Source organism: Myotis yumanensis, unplaced genomic scaffold (genome assembly GCF_028538775.1).
Source record: "Myotis yumanensis isolate MYYU_CA2020_CCGP unplaced genomic scaffold, mMyoYum1.0.hap1 SCAF_3, whole genome shotgun sequence".
NCBI classification, from domain to species: domain Eukaryota; kingdom Metazoa; phylum Chordata; class Mammalia; order Chiroptera; family Vespertilionidae; genus Myotis; species Myotis yumanensis.
The window spans coordinates 83,782,727-83,805,427 of NW_027223754.1; the positions used below are offsets into that span (position 1 = coordinate 83,782,727).

The 22,701-nt window shown below is 43.6% G+C and overlaps 1 protein-coding gene across 2 annotated transcripts in view; it reads right to left on the bottom strand.

Annotated features, from left to right (window-relative positions):
* ENOX1 (ecto-NOX disulfide-thiol exchanger 1) overlaps window positions 1-22,701 on the bottom strand; it is a 576,449-nt gene that overhangs the window by 136,151 nt on the left and 417,597 nt on the right. For both annotated transcript variants that reach the window (XM_070409022.1, XM_070409021.1), the window contains 2 exons: window positions 20,495-20,728; window positions 9,388-9,600 (listed from right to left, as the gene is read on the bottom strand). In XM_070409022.1, the coding sequence (XP_070265123.1) occupies window positions 9,388-9,600; window positions 20,495-20,728 (447 nt within the window). The remainder of the gene's footprint in view (window positions 1-9,387; window positions 9,601-20,494; window positions 20,729-22,701) is intronic.

Sequence of the window (22,701 nt, forward strand, 5' to 3'; positions counted from 1 at the left end):
CTAGTATGAAAGCATCCTGGCTTTAAAAACACTGTGACATTTTTCTGTGTGTGGATTCTTTCCAAAGCAGTACAGAAGCTATCTCCTCATAGCCCTCCCTACCCCTCCCCAGCAGCCAGAGTGTGTTAGCATATGTACACACACACACACTCTCTCTCTCTCACACGCACACACACTCACAGACATACTCACACACACACTCTCTCACACACACACACACACACACTCACAGGCATACTCTCTCTCTCTCCCTCTCTCTCTTATACACACACACACACACACTCACTCACTCACACACTCCCCCAATACAGTGTCTTTTTCTCCAGGCCCATGTCACGGTGTTAGGGTTTCCAGCTTCAGCTTCCAAAGTTATATCTTTCCTGAATGATTATGCTTCTCTCAGCACATATCAGTAAAAGAATGTTCAAATGTTAATGTTAATAGTGGTATTCATTGGCTCTATATTTTCAGTGAGAGTGAAAGGAAAGATATCAAAAAGGCTCAACGCAGCCCTGGCCGCCCCCCGCCCCCCCCCCCCCCCCCCCCCGCTTTGGTGCCCTGTGCAACAGGAAATGCTGTGCTCATCCTTGATTTGGAAGTTTTCATAAAAACTATTTTCTCTGGACATCTATTCCCTGTGAGTGAAGAGGTATTTTTAATAAATATTATGCTTCCTGCACTTGGACATTGCTATCAGTATGATTTTGAGGAGAAATAGAAAACCTGCGAAGCTGCTAACACAGTTAAGGGCTTTTTTTCCCATGGATGAATGGATGATAGTCATGATGACCACAGACATGAGAAAGCATTTTAACAATTCAAAAAGTTCTTTTTCCACAGTGGGGACAGAGGAGCCAAATTTCCCCTGGCAGGAATAAAATGTTCAGCTGAGATGTTCCTAAGAAGTAAGCAATTCCAGAACGAGCTTTTCAGGCAGAAGAAATGTGGCGCAGGACACCAACCTCCCAGAAAGGGGGGTCACGGTGCACACGGAGATCAGAAAGCCCTCACATTTCACTGCCATGCTTGGTGCACTACCTGACACCTAATAGGAACCCAATAAATATTTGTGGATGAACTTCATCATTCATTCAAACGCCTGAGGCTTTTGTGACTTTAGTCAAGCAAAGAGATGAGGATGTGACGGAGGGGATGGTCAGTGCTTGATGTGGCCTCTGACAAGACTTCTGGCCAGTGTGCAGCACCAGGGGATGCCCCACATGCTGTCAGCATTGAAATGTGGCTTAAAATTCACAGTGCCGTCAGCAGACGTAACCTCCATTGCAAGGCAGAAACGGAACATGTGTGTGGAGCAATATCTGAGCTTCTGGTCTGGGATCAGTTCGGAGCATCTGCCATCATGGCTAGGTCCTAGCCCATATTTGTGTTTAGATATTCAGAGATATTAAAGGGTTGAAGTCATTGATAGGATGAGGGCTGTAGAATTTTCAGAGCGGTGATGAAACTTAGGGGACTGTTTAGTCAAACCCTTTCACTGCAGAGATGAGGAAATGGAGACCTAAGGAGCTTAAAAGACTTTTCTAAAGTCATCTGGCTAATTGATGATGGAGCTGAGATTAGAACTGGGATCTCTTCATGCCTAATCAAGTCTCTCCACTATTCGCTATTTTTAAGATCTAAGATGAAGTTGATGCCAATTCCTCTGATAAATGTATGAAACAAATTTGCATGATAGTTCTAACCTTCCCAATCTCCAGGTTAAAATCTATAATAATAAAAGTGTAATATGCTAATTAGATCAGACAACCGAATGACCTTCCGGATGTCATTCCAGACATCCTTCCGGACAAAACTGGGGCAGTGGGGCCAAGGCAGATGTGGTTAGGGGTGATCAGGCAGGCAGGCAGGTGAGCAGTTAGGGGCGACCAGGCAGGCAGACAGAGTGGTTAGGGGCGATCTGGCAGGCAGGCGAGCAGTTTGGGGCAATCAGGCAGAGTGGTTAGGGGTGATCAGGCAGGTAGGTGAGTGGTTAGGGGGGATCAGACAGGCAGGCAGGAAAGCGGTTAGGAGCCAGTGGTCCCATATTGCGAGAGCGATCGCGGACTGAGAGAGGGTGCAGGCCGGGCTGAGGGACCCCGCCCCTCCTGTGCATGTATTTCATGCACTGGGCCTCTAGTTAGAGTATTAACAGTACTGTAATACCACTACTGTAAAATTCTCAACTAAAGTATATTTTACATATTCTAGAGTACATACCCTTGACCGGAATCGAACCTGGGACCTTTGAGTCTGCAGGACGATGTTCTATCCACTGAGCCAAAGCAGTCAGGGCTACATATTCTAATTTAGGCAAATACTTCGTTTTCTAACCAGATAACAGCATCGATCACAATGTAATGCCAGCACACTTCTGCACCTCCACCTGGAAACTATGCATTTACAGGGAGAATATCCTCCTCTTATCATTTTTCTTTTCTTTTTTTAAAATTTGGATAAATGTCAACTTGATTTTTTAAAAAATCTTTATTGTTTAAAGTATTACATATGTTCCCTCCCCCCCCCGCCCCCATTGACCCTTCTAGTCCACCCTTGCCCTGACCCCTGTCCCAGGCTTCTGATCATTTTTCATGAAAAAACACCTGGTAGTAGAAAGCAAACTGTTCAAGGAGCCGACAGTCTTGGATTCTAATCTGCCCACAGATTTCCAAATGACTAAGGCCTATCATGTCTGCTCCCAGAGCCTCAGTTCCCATCTCTGTAAAATAAGGGGTTGGAGCCAACGAATGCCTCAGGTCTCCTCCAGCTCTGACATTCTACAATTTCTACTTCTCATTCTATTCATTATGTTTATGGCATGTATTTTTAAATTAATATTAATAAACCCCTTTCCACTGCCATCTGCTTTCCCGTTTGCCTTTTTTTGCACTTTGCTTCCTTCTCTTTCCTCTCTCTCCAGGAAGCATGTTGGCAAAGTACCAAAGTGAGAATATCACGGAGTGTTCAAGCTTTCATTAGATGTGTGTGTTGTAACAAGGCATGCACAATTGATCATCTTGACATGCATATTAATAATTGAATGCCGTGGTACATGCTTCCTGAACTTTATAAACAACTTCTCCCTGAGCTTTGAAATGATGAGCTTTGCTCATAACTGACAAACTGAAAGTGGGCAGGCCTACGAGGAGTTCCTAGGAAGCATACATTTTTTTGTAGAATAAAGAGAAACAATTTTATTAAAAGCCATATTTGAATTAGGTGTTGTTTTAAGAATATTTTAATAATCTATAGTCTTTGTGAAATTTTAAAACTCATTTGCAACGTTGTACTTTGTATTACCATGGGTGTAATTCTGCTTAAGAAAGGAGACCCACAAAAACAGGGGGACTCTTTCCACTGGAGATCAGTTTTATTTCACGAGTAACAAAGGGTATGTAATAATCTCATTATGAAGTTTGGGGTCAGAAACATACATTTTTTAAAAGCAAAGAAGATGGAAACCCAAAAATCTCTCAGTTGGGAGACGTGGGGAAGTTTCTGCCGATAGACAGTTTAAGAAATGACATAAACATGAGACAAAGATGATATAAGGATATGATAGCATATGAATAAGATGATTCATATGAGCTGGAATTTTTTTCTCTTTCTTATATATCTAGCAAATGAGAGCGACCCAGCTGGCCCAGAAAGGAAGAGACACCCCCACTCCAGGACAGATGATGTCCTCATCTAACACCTTTGACAACTGCACAGCCATGGTCAGAAGTAACAAATGATCCCAAACAGAAGTGAATGGAGGCTGTCCTCCCCCAATCTCTTGGTTGGGTTCAGTCGCTGCCCCTTGATGTGTTAATCCAAAGCTCAGGTGGAAACAATGCCTGTTTGATTATATTTAATAGCTGATCCTGTGGTGAAGGCCAGAGATATGAAAAAAGGTTAGAACTTAAACAAATGTTGGTGGGACATAACACCAACACAGCTAGAAGGTAACTGCTGAGCTTTGATGAAGTAAATCACATTTTTAAATTTATGTTGTTATTAATGGCTCTTAGTTTTTTCCTCTTTGAGCAAATGTCACTTGCTCAGATAGGAAAGCAAGGACAAATATGACAAGCAAGGAAAGGAGAATGGGGCATCTAATTCAGCTTAATGGGCTAACACTTAGTGAAATTCCCTTTTCATGTTCAACTAATTGGCTATTTCAAGCAAAAATCTAAATAGGGACCCACCTGTTTACTGTGCCTGGAGCTTTGCAATGTACCTGACGTTTCCTGGGAGTTGCTACATGAGCTGTCCCTTCAGGACACCAGGCCAGCCACACTTGCTGTCACAACCTGGTTCATCAATATACTAGTACCTGCTTCCAAACCGCTTCAGAACAATTTCCCGACACTTTTGGCTTTCTGATGGAGAAGAGCATTGACACTGGGGATCTTTATGTGGAGAGAGTGCTTGGGGCTACTTTTGAATAACCAGGAGCTTTTCCACCACCAGGGAGAAAGCTGAGATGCCATTCCTGAATTTTGGTGCTTAAAAATCCTAACCTAATTCTAAATGAGAAAGACAAAGTGTGATTCCTATGTTGTTTGCCAGGAATACAATGCAGATAAATGGGAGTATGACTGGTTCTGTTTTGGGGAAATGCAGTATGTAAATCACTGTGGACAAAGCATTATTGTTTTAAAAGCAACTCTAGGCACGGATACCAAAGTCACTCTACCACATTGAACCAAGCTGGAGGGAGCAAAAAATATGGTTGAGACAAATAAACATAACTCCACCAGATATGACATGAGAAATATTTAAAATTCAAAGGATGATTGCCCTAGCTGGTTTGACTCAGTGGATAGAGCATCAGCCTGCAGACTGATGGGTCCTGGGTTCAATTCCAGTCAAGGATACATGCCCGAAAGCAGCTGATCAATGATTCTCTTTCATCATTGATGTTTCTATCTCTCTCTCCCTCTTTCTTCCTCTCTGAAATCAAATATATATTTGAAAATTCAAAGGATAATGAAATGAAATGAGCATCTACCTGGAGTTTACCAGGATACTGCTAATATTTTTATGATGAATGCTAGGATTTGGTTCCCCTTTGCATCTGGGGAGCAACCAGCTTTATAACAGCACACAGAAGAGAATGAAACATCCTGAGGTTGCTCAGTGAGATACGCAATCTTCCTGTTCCATCTCACAGGCTTCATTCCAGCTCAGGCTCACTATTAAGGACTCACAGGAGGGCTGCTCAGGCACTCCATGGTTGGGATGTGTACCCCTCAGCCAGCACTGAGGCTGTCAAGATCAGCTAGAATGTCTGTAATCTCTGTTGATATCTGCTGGCTGCTGAAGTATTTCCCAGAATCAAATTACAGGGCTAAGTGTGATCTCCCAAATAGTAATAAGGATATGGGAAATGTGAAGGTTGTTGGACAGTTAGTTACAGTTGGGAATATGTAAAAATGATTTTTTTGTTGTTGACTCTTCCACTCTAACTCTCCTCATATCTCCTAGCCTGCTAGCAAGTGTCTGGTAAAGTATAGCAATTTCCAATGAAAACATTGCTAGCTAGCTCTTTTCATGATTTGCTTGATTACACATGCATGTTGAAACCTCATTACCCATGTGATGGGATTTCCTTTGTGATGCTTGTTAAAATAATCAAAAGCAGACATATCACTAAATCATCACTCATTTTGATAAATGCTCCAAGGGACCTAATAAGATGCAGTGATGGTGAACCTACTAGAAAAGGGTGGATCAGACCTAAAGGAGGAGAAGGATTCAAGCATGCAAAGAGTGGGGGGAAGAGCACATCAGGCAGAGGGAACAGATGTGCAAAGACTCCAAGGTGGGAGGTAGCTCTGAAGGGCTCGGCAGGAAGGGTGATGCAGAGTGAGTCAGGGAAGACTGACGTGGAAGAGCAGGCATGGAGAGCTTTTTAAGCTAGGGAGAGAGACTATTAAAATGAAATGGGAAGCTATGCAGGGATTTCAGTAAGGAAGATATGATGGGCATTATATCAGATTAGAGGCCCGGTGCATGAAATTCACACATGGGGAGGGTCCCTAGGCCTGGCCGGTGATCAGGGCCAATCTGTGGGGCGACCAGCAGGGTGATTCAGGGGGCCCCTGCTGGCACCCGCCTTGGCTGGCCTGGGGCCTGTGGGCTGGGGGAAGCTCCTGCATTGAGTGCTGCCCCCTGGTGGTCAGTGCACATCATAGTGACTGGTCGTTTGACCGGTCATTCCACTGGTCCTTCCACTGGTTGTTCTGCCATTCGGTTTATTTGCACATTAGGCTTTTTTAAAAATATATATATATTTTATTGATTTTTTACAGAGAGGAAGGGAGAGGGATAGAGAGTTAGAAACATCGATGAGAGAGAAACATCGATCAGCTGCCTCCTGCACAGCCCCTACTGGGGATGTGCCCGCAACCAAGGTACATGCCCCTGACCAGAATCGAACCTGGGACCCTTCAGTCCGCAGGCTGACACTCTATCCACTGAGCCAAACCGGTTAGGGCTAGGCTTTTATTTTATAGAATAATGTGTAAAAACTAGCCTTAAGTGGGATAAAAGTGGAAAGGGAGGAACTACAGGGGTGGGCAAAAGTCGGTTTACAGTTGTTACTGTGGAAAAAATATAATACAAGAATAAGTCTGTGTTTCATGTACTCACAATTGTAAACCTACTTTTGCCCACCCCTACAGGTATGGCAGAAATTGCAACATGTGCTACCATTAGCCCTTGTCCCCTTCCTCCTTACTGTGAGAACGCAATTTTATTCTGGAGTGCAAAGGGTCCAGCCAAAGTAGGATATTTCCCATTTTCTTTGAAGGTGGTCAAGGCCACATGTAATAATTCTGCAGTTAGAAATGAGTCTGCTGAGGATCTTTGGGCAAGTTTTGCTTTCTTGATCTAAAGTTTTGAGATTCATGTGTGTGTGTGTGTGTGTGTGTATGTGTGTGTGTGTGATGGCAGGAGCAGTAGCAGTCATCTTAGACAACCATCTAGGAAAAGCTAATCATATCATAGAAACTCAGGCTTGACGGCCTTGAACCACTGAACTGGTACCAACAAACACCAAAATCTGGATTTTACTCTGTGTGACAAGAAAAAACTCCATTTATGTAAGATAAAGTTAGGTCTGGTTTTCTGTTCCTCACAGGTTGACACAGTGTCTCACTGACACACCAGGCTATTATTGTGCAGGGCAGCCTGCACTGCAGTGGCGGCAGTTAAAATGGAGAAAAGTGGACCTATTTGAAGGGGGAAGCATCGGGACTTCCTGATGGTCCAGATGTGGGGCTTGTGGTGGGAGATGATGGGTGTAAAAGTTATAGGATTTTGGCTTGAGAATTTATAAAATGGGATGGAAAACCCAGAAGAACAGGTTTGAAGACTAAAATCAAGAAGTCAATATTTGATATTTTCCAGTTCAGGCACCTTAGAGGTATTTATGAGAGTAGTCTCCACTCCTGTGGTTTCCATGGGGTGGGATTTCCCTACAGGACTCCTGGCCCTGCTCCAGCCCTTCATGTTCACCTCAGCCAGGGGGTGCAGCAGCCGAGCTAGAGGGACACTCATTCCCCTTTGGTCCTCCACCTGTACCTACAGGTGCAGACTCCGGGGCAAGAGGCCTGTGGCCAGATGTTCAGCCCTGTCAGGAAGCCCATTCTCCATTATTGCTGCAGATCTCAACCTTGTTTTCCAATTTGACTTTTCTCAGTAATAAAACGCTGAGGTCTGGATCTTCACACACTAGACTTCTTTGTCTGGTGCTCAGTGGTTTCAAGCCTAGGCCAGCTTATATGTGTATCATGTTAGGCAGGCACATCGTATTCTCCCAGCCACGACTGAAACCTTGTTTTAATGGTTGCTTCTTTCAGAAGATATTGCCAAAGAAAACTAAATTCATCCCTTTTTCTAATACGTGGCTGCCTTGGTCTTCATTGTTAGAGTTAAGCGTTCAGTCTTGCCCCCCAGGCAGGACTGTAAACTGCATAGGAATAAGAATTTATTTGGAATGGATGCCAGTGATCATCTATTGTTCAGGCATTTGGCTTCTTGCCTTAATCTTATAGGAATCATATTATTAGAATTGTGTGGCTTTTCCCTGTCTCCCTTTTCTCCATTACTAATTCACCCTTCCCTTCTTCTACCCACTAATCCATTCTTTGCTTCCCTCCTTTGAAAGGTGGTATCAAACTAGTGTTCTTTATCCTACCTCTAGTGACCTTAACTTCAGGATTGCTGGGCATTCACAGCTGGGTAAAGGGCCATTCCTCATGACTGGGGAATGTGGGGAAGCTTGTCTGATAGTGGCCTGTAGAAGACAGAATATGTAAAAAGACAGGTGTCCCAGGTTGGTCTCACATTTGTTATTTGGCCACTTATCAGAGTTTATGTTTGGGAGTTTCTTAGATAATATTTTACACTGCCACAAAAATGGTCTTTTGACAACAAAGTTATATAAAACACTTCTACACATAAGATCCTGGTTTTTCTTGGCCCTTTCTCTCCCCATTCTAACAGATATATTATCTCTTGGGTTTACACTGATGAAAGAGGTGCTAGTCATTTTGGCACATTATATCACTGACAATAACACATTCCCAGAATGAATATGTAAATCACAGTCACCCTCCAGTGTGAGATCCTGCACCTGGTGTGGATGGAGCACGGCATTGTTACCGTGCCATTCAGTGGCTTTTACCCAGCAAGGGAACATCGGCAGCTGTGATGCATTATGCCGCTGTGACGTTAACTACAGACACAGATAGAGTGCCCATAAAAATATACGCCCTTTTTTTTAATAGAGCCTTGGGCAATTACCCTGACTATTGTTCTATGAGAAAGCCCCATTTACACCCCTTCATCAATTTAGGACACAGACATGAAAAATCACCAGCATTAAGTAGTTAAGGCAATTTGCTTTCCAAATGAAGAAAGGACAAAAAAATAATACTGCAGAAAAATCTCTGCTCCTGAGTTGCCCGAGTTGACAGTCAAAAGCTCACCTCAAATAAAGGGTCCTGAGGAGGTGTTTTCTGATGGTACCTTTTTCCTAAACAGAGCCCAAGGGCAATGTGTTCAGGGTCTCTTCCTACTGTCAGCACTAGGAGGACATGTGGGGGGTGGACAGCCCACAGGTGTGGTGTGGACTGTGGTAGGTCTACCTCATGGCCGGGCTGGGTGTTCTGAGGAAAGGCTACAGAAACGTTGCTCACCTTGAGAAGTAAGCTCTCAGGGCAGGTCCGTGTTCCTCCAAGTTGCCACAAAACATGAAATAGGTTATGAGGCTTGCCATTCGATATGGAGTAAGATGGGAAATTATTGAACTACTTACCCCCAAATGAAAAAATAAAATGAATACAAAAGAAAAGGCAAAATCACAACACGACACATGGCCCCCAAAATCTTACTTACATTGAGTGAGAATTCCGGTTAAGGCATTTTTAAAATTCTCCTTGGCTTCCTCCATCTCTTGCTCATGGGTGGCCTTTTCATTCATTAGCCGGCGGACGTGGCTGTTGGCCGACTGCACCATGGAATAGAACTGGTTTGCAGAACGCCGATTCACTTCCCCTCGTTCAATCCAGGAAAGTAACACTGTGATAGCCTCTGAAAACTTGCTATCATCTGGAAACAGAAAACCACCAAGTACAAATCATGCCAAGGCAAGAAAATACAGTTCACATTGGTTCCCCTCAAAAGACAGAGCATGACCCATCATAATGGATTCATTTTCAGAATTTGACACATTAGTTTTCCTGAAACTAATCATTCTATCATCACTTAGCTTTCTGTTCCCATCTAACTCCCTGGCATCACAGACATACAAGAAACAAAGGGACATTTTCACCCTCCTATCTACCAACTTGCTGAGCTCAGTGTTAGACCTGTTCTGGGCATTCCTTGTAATTACATACAATTTCATTCTTTCTCCAAACCCTGATTTCTCTTTCTGAAGTCTGGCTCAAAAACTGATAGTAATCTATATGGACTCTATTTCTTTATTCTTTGATCAGAAATTATTATACTGTGATACCAGTTTTTTGACTTAGAGAATCAGCTGAGTTAGTGTCAAACTGAGGAAGACAGATTAAAGCACTTTAAACTGGTTATAATATAATATATTGTTCCTGAGGTGGTAGTAGGAACAAGTCAATTCTTGTTCTACTACAGTTCAAAACTAATTTTATTTTAGGTATAGTATAACATTATTGAGTAGGCTGAAAAATAGAGTATTTCCTTGTTTTCAACCAAAGAGGACCTGAGGTAGTCAGTGTTTGCTTGGGAGGCTACTGAAAACCTATTTGAACCTGGTTTAAGGCATGTATGTGGTCGAGAAGGGGGATAGGAGTGGGTAAATATGTAATAAAGTTTATTTCAAAGAAAACAAATGGATTTGCTTGTTTGGAATTGGTTACTGGAACAGACCTGTGTTGTATGGCTTGGAGGTGGAGAAAAAGCATGTTTGAAGGTGATTAAGTTAACTGGAACTGGAAGTTATATGTCAGTTATTACAACATTAATCAATCCTACCTCTGAAAGCTCATTCGCATTTTCCAGGTAAACTTAAAGGGTGGAGTCTTTTGTTGGTATTTTTCTACCCCTGGAAAATGTGATTTAAGAAAAATATTCTACATTTTTCAAATAAACTGGGTAGAGTCTGAATTCTAAAAATAAGGAGCAAAATTAGAAGAGTCAGATTCTTACTCATTTGACAAATACTGAGTGCCTACTATGTGCCCTTCCCTGGAGGAACATCAGAGACATCCTTATGTATTGTGTGTGTGCTTGTGTGTGTATGTGCATAGATGCATGTAATGTATATTACTGTACAGAGTTTACATATTAGTTATAGTGTTTATACATATATATACACATATATACACACATACATATACACATATATACACATACAAACATCTATATTTATAAAAGCCTAGTTGACCAGTTGACTGATCGCTATGATGTGCACTGACCACCAGGGGGCAGACGCTCAAAGCAGGAGCTGCATCCTGGTGGTCAGTGTGCTCCCACAGCGGGAGCACCGCTCAGCTGACCAACCCGTTCCGGAGGTCCACCAGCCTGGCGGCAGCCACTCACTCCCTCAGTAGACCTGTAGGTCCAATCTCCAGAGAACAGGCCAGTTACTGATGGATCGGTGCCATTGGCACGATCCTAACAGCACCGCTGGCCTCCTGGAAGTCGGCCTCAGGCACCTTGGCCCCTTCCCCTCCTTAGATGCTCCATAAGAAAGAAATGGTATAAAAGCACCTGCCAGGTGGCTCCCGACAACCAGCACAAATGTCAGCAGGACGGATCCAGATCCTGGGCCGGCAAGGGCATCCCACCGCCTGCCTGGAGGGCCGATCAAGTCCTGCCTGCCGCCCCCCTCGGGATGGGAGCCAGACACAGGGCCCACAGGCCACCCTGAACACCCCACCCATGCACAAATTTGTGCACCTGGCATTTAGTAAACATATATACACTCCAGATGAATGGATAGAGGGTATTCATATTTGGTAAGGGAATTTTATTTTACTACTAGTGGCCTGGTGCATGAAATTCATGCACATTAATTAGAGGAAATATTTTAATATTGCTATTTGCCCTTTCTCTATAATAGAAGTTTTAGAGATGAAAGAAAATTAGTAAAGTGTATATGAAAATCTCCCTCCTGTCAGAGTCTGGGGCACACCGTGGGACCTAGAGTCAAGACCCAACCACCACTCGCACACACTTTGAAAACACAGGAGACCCAGACCCGGCTGGCCCCACGCCCATTGGGTGATACCCAGACCGGTCGGCCCCACCCCTGTCAAGTTCCTCTGGGTGGGAGGCACAGCCTCAAGTCCTCCAGCCCAGTGCCGGGCAGGGGGTACAGGGGTCCCCCAGCCTGGCACCAGGGCGAGGGCCATGGCCTGAGGTCCCCCATCAAGCCCCACTGGGCAGGGGGCACAGCCTGAGGTCCTCTGGCCCAGCGCTGGGGCCGGGGGCGAGGCCTGAGGTCCCTTGCCCTGGCCAGGTGCCATGCAGCCTCAGGTCCCTGCTGTTTGGTCATGATGTCATGGCATCCCGGCTAATTTGCATATTCCTCTATTATATAGATAGATTTTATTTTATTACCTTATCTTATTCACAGATGTTTTGGAGCTAACCATTGTTATAATTTTACCCATCATACAAAACCTGCATTTGTGGAGTGCTTTGTGAATTTTGCAGAGTCCTGTAGAAATACTGTATCGTATTTTCACAGAGGCCCCTCCCAGACAAGGTACAGCTTCATTGCTGTGGCTGTGGCTGGGCCAGGAGGTATGCAACTGCATGAGGGTGGATCAGCCTAGGCAGTGCTTGTGGCGTGTGTCCTGCCTTTTCCAGGACAGAAGCAGCTATTACCCAGGCACTACTGACCAGCCACTCAGGCCTCCTGCGCTGTGCAGTGGCAGCCTGAGCTGGGGACCAAAGCTTTGTGTCTGTGCACACCTGCCCCCGCTGCCCTGGCACTTTTGCCAGAGGAGATAACTGGCTCGGGGAACGCCCACAGGGCACCCTGCAAGTGAAAGACTCACATTTTCTTGAAAATCTCAACCCGCAGGCACAGAACACACTTGTTCGGCATCATAGCTGGCTCACACAATTTTGTTAACTCTGGAATTTCTGTCTAAGTTCAACCCTCCGTGAACTTCAGCTGCAGTGATTTCTTATCTCATTTTGTGGACCTGAGCGGCTTGTACAAGATGAAATCCATCATACAACTTAACATTACATTCAGGCCATGGAGAGGCCCATAATTTAGCCTTATGTTTGTGAGAGACCCGCTGCAACTGTTACAGCCAGAATAAATTCTGCCTCCCTCACACTCTCTACCTCTCTCCCTGCCAATATATGTTAGGAGAATGGACCACCAAAAAGACAGCAGAAATAAAACTAATGCTCATAAGAAATCTTTTTTTTTTCGGTCTCAAAAAATAAGAACAACAACAAAAAGAGGGCACGGGCTTCTTGTACCATTTTCCCCCTTGCCTGTGGCTTTCATTTCTATAGAACACGAAAGAAAAAAAACAAAAACCCTCAACCTGTTGTTAGAAGGAGCAACACTGTTCTATCTTTCCTTCCCTCGCAAACTGGTAGTTTTTCTCTCTTGCTTGTGGTCACTCAGCTCATAAATATCCTAATTTACTGTTAGGAAGAAAATATATGTTTGCTTGAATTGTCTAAAAACCAAATTTTATTGTTCATCACTCCTAGTCTTAGAGCATAAGCTCACGAGCAGATTATTGTTAGCTGACAGTTTTTAGAAAGAGAGAAAACATTCTTAGGATTGTGCAAGTGCAAATATGCAATTTAAAAAGTAAGTAGGAAAGAGCCTTTCTAACATTTTAACAAATAATACTAGATGGAACTCCATTAGCTTAAAAGAAATACATAGGTTTGAAAACTCTCAATTTTCATCCTCATTTCTGAACTTTCTGAAACTGGCAGGCCGATGTATGATTGATATACTGACATTCCAAGACAATGTAAAAAACATTAGGTAGAGCACTATTGGTAACTCTAGTCAATATCTGTTGCCATGTAAGAAGTGATTTTGTATTAATCAAAACTAGGCCAGTAACTCTCTGAATGGCTACCGAGGAGTATGGGGAGTGGTCATTTTCAATTTTTAACTGTTTTCAATATCTATCTATTTTCAATATCTAAATTCAATTTTGCGCTCACTGCAAAGGTCACTGAGAAGCAGAAAACAATATAAACTAAACAGGATTTAGATTGCAGGATTATTAAAACTATTCCTGTGAAAAGAAATTAACAGTGTTCATAAAAATCACAGCAGACACACTTATAAGAATTCCAAGTACTTCCTATGAGCATGTTTAGGCACACCTCTGAACATGGGTGCAGATGTGCTTTTTCCACAGTAAGAATTCGGAATATTGGTACAGTATTATGAAGTGACTATGGAGAATTTTCTCCTTAAAAACTGACCAACGTTTTGTAACCAGGGTCCTTACAATGTCACACCTGGCTTTACCTCATAAGTTTTATTCCTTAATTTGCATTTTACCCTTCAGTCCATCCCACCATCTCTTTGTCACACTCCTCTTTGTTCGACGCCTGGCATGTCTCCCTGCTTTTGCACATGCTCTGCATTGGTCCTAGGCCCTCCCACTCTGGTCCACCTGCCTATTAGTCTTTGCTCCAGATTCAGCCTAAGTGCCTTTCATAAAAGAAGCTTTTCTGTAACCCTAGGATGAATTAGGTGCCCCTTTGCTATATTTCCACAGTTCTCTACATATCCTGCTATTAAAGTATCAGTCATTTTGTACAATAATTGTTGGTTTATGGATCTGTCTCCAGTTGTAAGAGGCTAATATCAAAATAAAACTTCCAGGAAAAATATGCCGTCTGCTGGTTACTCTGAGTTTTTCCCTTGGAAATCTATCTACAGGGAGGGGCAACAGTAGGTTTACAGCTGTTTGTATAATAATTAATAATGCAAGAATAAACTCTGTTTCATATACTCACAACTATAAACCTACTGTTGCTCCACCCTGTTTATTTCATTATACTCCATTTCTAATAGATTTGCTGTGATAAACACTAGAGAGCTCCAAATTCAAAGTTGGGAAACATCAGTTGTCAATAAACATTTTAATTTCATGATAAAGAGTATTGTCACACTGCTTATCAGAGATAAATGGCACTTAAAGCTGGCTGATTCTTTTATCCTTCAGGCCCCTGAGGTCATTACCATTGGCAATAAAAGTTAAGGGCGATGTCAGATAATCACACAGAAGCACAGCCTCTACAGCCAGGCATTAACCAGCTTATCAAATGGCTCAAAAATCTTTTTGAAAGCATTTTTAATTCTGAGAAGGCAATAACCATTTTTAGTTGTGTGAGGACAAAATAATATGATGATTATCTATCATACTTCAATGTCACTTCCTGAATCCATACCCATCTCATTTCATTCCTGGTCACTTCCAATTGTCAACCTCCCTCCCTTCCCCTCTCTTCCATGTTTATTGAGCACGTTGCACAAGGTAGGTGTTAAAAAATCACAAGTGAATAAATCTTTGCTATTCAAAAACCACAAGCATGAGCCTCCTTTGGGAGCTTGTTTGCAAATGCAGACTCCCTCTTGGGCCTTCTGATTCAGAACCTGCATTTTCTTTCTTCCAGGTAATTCATATGCACATTAAAGTTTGAGAAGCACTGGAAGAAATTGTTCAATGAAGCCAGGGAACTGGTTGGGAGCCCATCTAAATTCAGAGATCCTGAAAAGCTGAAATGGAAAGTTGCAGCTGGGATATTAGAGAATATTAAAAAGATCTGATGTGATTCTTAGGAACTTTGAGAATTCTTGTCCCCAAACTCCCTACCCCATTTAAAGAATAGCTGCTATTCTGTCATCTCTATCCTGGAAGAAAACATGTGCAAAAAAAGTTAAAGACTTGGAAATGGGCCTAGAGGTGACTGAGGATCCTTTCAATGGAATGCTGGGCACAGACCAGATGCCCCTCTCCAGTGCCCCTGGGTGATCTGATTCTACATGGGTGTGAACCTTAACTGTTTTTGATGAGGCTATGTTAAAATGTGGTAGGGAATAGGACATAAATTGTGGAAAACTGATAACAATGCAAATAATTCTTCTCTATAATAATGCAAATGATTTCTTGTCCAGTAGGAAATATAAATATTCAGAAAGCAAATTCTTTTTTGAACCAGTTTTAACTTCTTACCGATTCCCTTATTAATTATAGAGTTAAATAGAATCACTGGCACGTGGTCATTTAACATTTGAAAGGCAGTCAGGATTTCACTGTCATCCTGTACTTTAGCACCCATAGAACGGCAAACTCCACAGGGGCAGGGCCCAGGCTGCAGCACAGAGCCCAGGATTCAGCAGGTGGGTACTCGGTGAACTTTTAATCAAACTAATGTCCAGTTAACAAAGGGGGAAAGCAGCTATTTTCTACTCCTTTGTGTGCAGAGGCTGATCTGGCCCTAAATTTCAGAAGAGCACATGGGGTAAAAGTCAGGGCATGAACAATGAATATGAAAACACTGGTGGCTGTAGTACCCTTATTTATGGCTGGGTCTATAGAGGAGCAACAGGAGGGGGGATTCCAGGTTTGAATTCAATGTATTGAAAATGAGAAAAAAAAAGGGGGGGGGGACATTCTATAGCACATTTGTTTTCAAAGACATGGGACACACAGACACGTGTACACATGGGTACACACACAATGGTGTGTCTATACAGCTGTCATTGATTTCTGGCTTCTGTGATCGCAGGAAGCAGTAGGTCACAGTGTATAGTCACACATTGATGCAAGGAGAATGGGAATTCCAAGATGGCTACAACTGCTACTACCGTGTTTGTAAAATTTCACTGTTTCCCCACACACTGGCCATCCCTACACAAGTCTCCATTTTCTGGCTGCTCAATTAACCATCAAAAGGGGTGGTACCTTAACTATCCTCCAAATCATGAATAGCATAAAAGGCTATACATAGTATTCCTCGCTATCCCCAATACACACACACACACACACACACACACACACTTTCCCTAATTAATTAGTACCTGTAAAAATTTGAAAAATAAGGGGGGCAGTATGAAAATACACTGATTATTCCTGCTTTGGAGTCATGCAAAATGTTTCTAAATGAAATGGCATATCTTCCTTTTATGAAGATGAGTAATGTTTGAAGAAGTGATTCGCAAACAGGCTCCTGTGCCCTCAGAAGGAAGTCTGGTTTTTACTAATGGAACTTCCACTTGGCTAACAGTGTTATCGATTTTTACATTCTTAGAATCATAAATAGTGGCAGCCACCTCAGCACAATGCTAGCACCACATCCACCCTTTCTCCCCCTGGCGGGCAGATGCTGGGCCGCTCCGTATGCAACCCAGAGTCCAGTCCCTGGAAATTATGGGTGTTGACCCCAAGAGGTCCAAATTTCTGACAACACATCGGGAAATCCCAAGGGCACTGCTTGCCAAGTTTTGTGTCAAAACTTCACCGGATGCACAGAAAAAACTCTCCATTTCATTACATAAAGATTATGTGAAGCTTTCCAAAGCAGGGAAAATACACAAAATATTTTAAATGCTCTTGCTAGGAGAGATCCTCAGTGAATTAGGATATAATCTCTCCTCACTGTCTGATCAATGTCTCCCTTCCACAGTCCAAACACAGGGTTCCTCCAGGGGTGGATGGTCTGTGTTAGACACTGAAATTCATTATCTTGTCTGCCTGGTGCTACTGTTTCCAATAAAGTGTAATTATGGTGTTATTGAGCTCCTTCTCACTTTCTCAAAGCCCTGCTATAAACTTTGGTCTGTGAGCACTTCCCAGTCAGTCTTCATTAAGCTGAATTGTCTCAGAACAATGTCTATTTAATCAGCAGGATGCCTGCTAATTTTCTTTTTTAGAATTTGTACTAACGTAACAGACACTGGAGCTCCATGCCTTAGGTACTACACAGTTACACCTCATTGTTTCTTCTGGCTTCAGAAGGCCCTGTGGCCACTGAATGTAGGTTTACTCATCCCAGAAGATTCCCCCGTCTCACCCTGTACTGGCCAGGTGGGGTGTCTGTCTCTCCTGGGATAGCACCCTGCACTTGCCACTTGCACTAGTGGAAGTACAGAGTGCTTTGTAAATTGCCTCTATCACTCAAAAATCTCGAACTAAGTGAGGTAGAGGCTTGTATTCCTGTTTTCTTTTCCCACGCGCTAAGCACAGAGCCAGGCATATGGTAAAGAGCTTGACAAATACTTGTGGAGTGATTGGAATAATGGCCAAGTGCACATCACTTCCCTAACTTTCGGCCATGGGTCATCCCTGGTAGCACTGTTGGCCAGAAATGCAACATGCTTATAGATCCAAATAGCTAAGAAACAAAGAAAGCAAATAGTTTACTGAGCATATATTATGTGCATAGTTTTCGCACTGAGCAGGATGGAAAATGCCTTGTTGGTTATAATGAAGACTTGGCCTATACAGATTTTGTTAGATAAAACTGATTTTCAAAAAGAAAATTGTAAGAATGAATAAGTACGATGTAAAAATGGGGAAAATGTTTGTACTAAACACAAGATAGCAACATTTCTCTAGGGCAAAAAGAAAAATCCAAGTAGGTATTTTCAGATTGCTTTCCCACTTCTTTCTGACCTAGGCTTCTTTACCTTGGACTTGACTGCATTTGATATCCCCATATCAATGAAATCATCTTCAGAGAAACAGTTTCCTCGGCTCCTCCTGTCTGGCTTTGCAGCATTATAAGGAGCATGAGTGGATTTCATCTCTGAGGCAGCCAATTTCCTAAGCAATTAAATGCTGTTTATATTCCAAGCTCTGTGCTTGGGTTGAAATCATCAAGCTTGATATTACCTGACTGTTGCCTAAGATGTATCCCCAGCTAGTTCATTCTACTGTAACTGCCATCTATTAAAATTTCCAATCTGTTCTCTCTCAAGGGATCACACGGTACGTTTTAAAGGTGCAGCTTCTAAATTTTGCAAATTATACATACATATATATATGTATATATATACACATATACATACATATATATATATATATACACACTTTTTTTTAAATGGCAAGGCTTGCCAATTACTTTACCAAACTGACATCCCAATCTGCTATCCTGCTATCCTAACAGGAAGGGCAATGCAGTATTCCTCTGCTATGCGTAGACACACTCTGTGTTGACTCCTTAAAAAATAACATAATGTAGATACCAAACTTCCTGAAATTCCTTCATGAGGTCACAGAATCAAAGTAATAGTTTATGTCACTCCTAAGAGTGGACACGGCAGAAGCTGATAAATACAGAATGCACTGAATCTGAAAGAAACAAGTATTTGTTCCCAAATCAACATTCCTGGCTGAGGATGTTGCTCTTTCTCTTTCTGGCCACTTGATATGGCTTCGAGTCTGAATGGAAAAGTGAGAAGATCTATTTACGTTTTATAGGCTTTTTGTCAGAGGGACAGTCATGGCCTCTGTGTCACAATGGGGCACTTCAGTGCAGCTGCAGATTACTAGGGTTCCCAAGCCCAGAACAGGGGATGGGGGCTAGAAGCAGAAGTTTTTTTGTTTAAAAAAATCTTTTTTTTTTCCAAGCATAGAAAAACTGTTCTTCCTATCTTTCTAAAATAGGATTTGGGCAGTTGTTCATATACTTCCTGTAATGAAAACATCCAATCCACCTTACACATTGACATTTAATGCACTGGCTATGCTCTCAAATACTCTAAGGACCAATTGGATCTCTCCCTTCATAAGAAACCTTCAGTGGCTTTTCCACTGCGGGTGGAACAAACCCCAAACCCAGCAGCAGCCTTCAGGCCGCACTGTACGGCCCAGCTGCTTTTCCAGCTTCACGGGCCTCCACGGCTTTCACGCAGGCCTCACCTTTGCCAGAGCAGGCCGCACGCCTTTCTCCTTGGGTGTCAAATTCTCTCTGCTTCCTTCTATCTTTATTCCCAGGGCTCCAGCCTCTGACTAATAATGTGTTTATGCCCATTCTTTTTTTGAGGAAAAAAATATCTTGTGTATCCTGCAAAGTTCAAATTCAGCCTCCTGTCTGAAGACTTCCGTCACACTTTCATCAACAGTGTTTGCACTCATTCCTCAGCTCTCAAAGCACGTTGCTCATCCCTTGAACAATCATGTCACTGACTTTGTATTACCGTTAATCGTTTCCTTGTAGACACCTCTGTGTGGCCGGCGACGGTGACCTATGTAACTCTCATTAAAACCTGACACGCCCAACAACCTGAGGACAGACGGTAAAACACTCAGATGTTGCTCATGTCACACAACTTTGATTAGTAATGGCAAAAAATCCACATACACACCCAATCCTCATGTCAAGACCTGGCCCCGCCCCACTCATTTGTAGTTCACTAGGGCAGGTAATAAGCCTCCACGTGTTTATCTCTCAGAGCCTCCAACACAGGAGAGGAACACAGAAAGCATCTGAACACCTCATTATCTGGTAGGTGTTAGCAGTGCCCCTTCAACTCCATCTCTGAAGCCAGGAATCCTACTCCACATGTCTCTTCTGCCCCAGTGCAGAGTGATACGATTAAGGAAGGCTTTGTGAGGAGTGTGGAGTAGGTGCAAACTCTCCAGAGCAGGAGGAACACCAGGACCGCCTGCCCAGGGAGTAGACGCCTAGCTCATGCAACACAAGTCGGAGGGCAGTAGCCAGCTTTGGGGCTAGAGCTCATGGCTCTTCTTCCCCACTTCCCAGGCGATTGCTGAGTGGCAGTGCACACGCATTCCCAGACCACGGTGACAGTGCTGGAAAAGGGCAGGGCTCTGTCCCAACGGCAGGACCAAGCTCAGCAGAGTCCTTCTTCCCAGTGACCACTCCCCGCCCCCCCGCCCCCCACACCCGTCATAGGGAATCAGCTCTTGAAGGAACAGAAAAACACACAGGGCTTCGGTGTTGAGGGGCCCCAGCCTTTCTCTTTCACTGGGCAATGGCCTCCTACCTTTCAGTTTTTCGGCCAGCAGAGCGGCCTCGTGCTCCGAGTAGTGCATGATGGCCGGCGGGGAGGGCGGCCGCAGCCGGTCCTCCTCCAGCTTGCGCCGGTGCCGCTCCTCGCGGGCGCGCATCCTCTGCTTGCATTCCCACTCATAGAAGTCATCCCGGGCCTGGGCAAAGTCCACGTGAAGGCGGCCAGAATCTTTTTTGTCCGTGCTAGACCCTAATCGCATCCGGTAACCTGAAACCAATGGAAAGCCTGGTCACATAGCAAAGACGCAGCACCACGGTTTGGTCCAGGCCCCTGATCCAGGTGCACTGAGTGCTGTCATTTCCTTGTCCTTACGGAGGACACCCTTCCCTTGGAAGTGGGAGGCAGCTCTCCTCCCCTGCGACCCGGAAGCACTGCCAAGTCAGGCTCCTTATAGATTAGGGGACACCACGCTGCTCTGAGGTGTCTTGGTCTCCTACTCATTTGCAAGCCAATGAGACCAAGAGGGTGATCTCAAGAACCTGGGCTAACTAACTCCTTCTTCCCTCTGGCTTCCGGGAAGCTCAAAACTAAATCTGACACATAGCTTTTTTCCCTCCCTCCTACCTTTTTTATGGCCCTGATTTTATATTTTCAACTTACTGTAACTCTATCGCATAAACTCTCTTAAATTCTTTTTAGAAAGAGATGGAGTAGGAGTAAAGAGTGTCCATGATATTTAAAGAGATCTACAAAGTAAATTCCACAACACCTCACTCACAGGCTATCACTTTATTCTCCTCAAAAAATGTTGCTGCTCAGTTCTCTCTCAGCAGCTGCAAAAGCCACAATTACCAAGGCAATTTTGCAATGCTGTTTTATTTCCACTTATCCTCTGGGGCACACAGGAGAATATTTTACCTTCAATCAAGGGGCCTTGCCGCTGTCTTCCTGACAGCCCTGCAGCAGCTCATCTGGCATGCAGCACCGCACGAATTGTCCGGACAATCTTTGAAGGCCACACGAGCCAACACGAGAGCCCGGAGTCAGACCAAATAATGGGCCTGCAAATCTTTGGGGCATTTACTGTGAGCTGCCCAACTTACAAAGATTGTGAGCAGAAATTTGATCTGAGAAATCAACAGAAACAGCACTGAAACCAGACAGCCAAACTTCAAATGAAGAAGACTTGGCTTTGAGGTTGCTCTTCAGTTTGGGGTACTCAGAATTAAAAAACATCAATTCAGGTCCCAGCAGGATGAGGGCTGTCAGGGCCTGCCAGAGGAGAGAACAAAAGCAGCACTTTTGCTGTGTAGGGGCTTTGCAAATAAGACACCACTGTGAAATGCTAGGCCACACTGGGCAGATATTCAAGATCTTGTGGCAGATTTCAATGGATTATCGCAGTATTTTGGGTTGAAACTCAGCTGAAAATCCCTGAAAAGGCTGACTTCTCCCCAGTAGGGCCCTTCACACATTTGAAAAGTTACAAATATGAAACAGATCTCACATCTGATTCCATTATGCCCTTCTTGTGCCTCGGTTTCAACTGTGTTATCTAAAAATGGAAAGACATTAACAACAATACCTACCAAAAACTCAAACATCTGATCACAGATGAGCAGGATTAATTCTAAAGCACAGTGTATCTTGGTTGTGGGCCATGGAAATTTAACAAATCTGCAGGCCACATAATATATATATATATATATATATATATATATATATATATATATATATATATAACAGCTGAGCAGGCAGGGCAGCTTGAGACTGGCTAGTGTCCCAACTGCCTAAGCAACTTTCCCTTGCTCATGTCCAGACCATTGCTTTTCAGACATTTCTGGTTCCAAAAAGCACCCACTCTTTCACCAAAACATCATCATTAAGGCCTTAAAAGAGATCTGACGAGGCTGTCTCTAAAATTAGCTTGGCCTTCAGATGTGAACCCGGTCCTAAAATTAGACAAGCCTTCCATCTGGGCTCAGGCTTGCAGAAGCTCACACGCAGGAGGAGCAGCCCTCCCTCCTTCCTGTTCCTCACATTAATCAGCCTTTCAGATCTTCCTGGGGCTGATGCTGCAGCCTCCACAGGGCAGCAGAGATGCCCATGCACCCGGGCAGGGGGGCTGGAGGAAAGGCCTTTGCTGGGGGTTCCTCCTGTCTCAAAAGGGCAGACCAAGGAGCAAGGCAGTGCCCTGCTGAGAAGCAGGACCAGGGTCCAAGCTGGCAAAATCATAACAT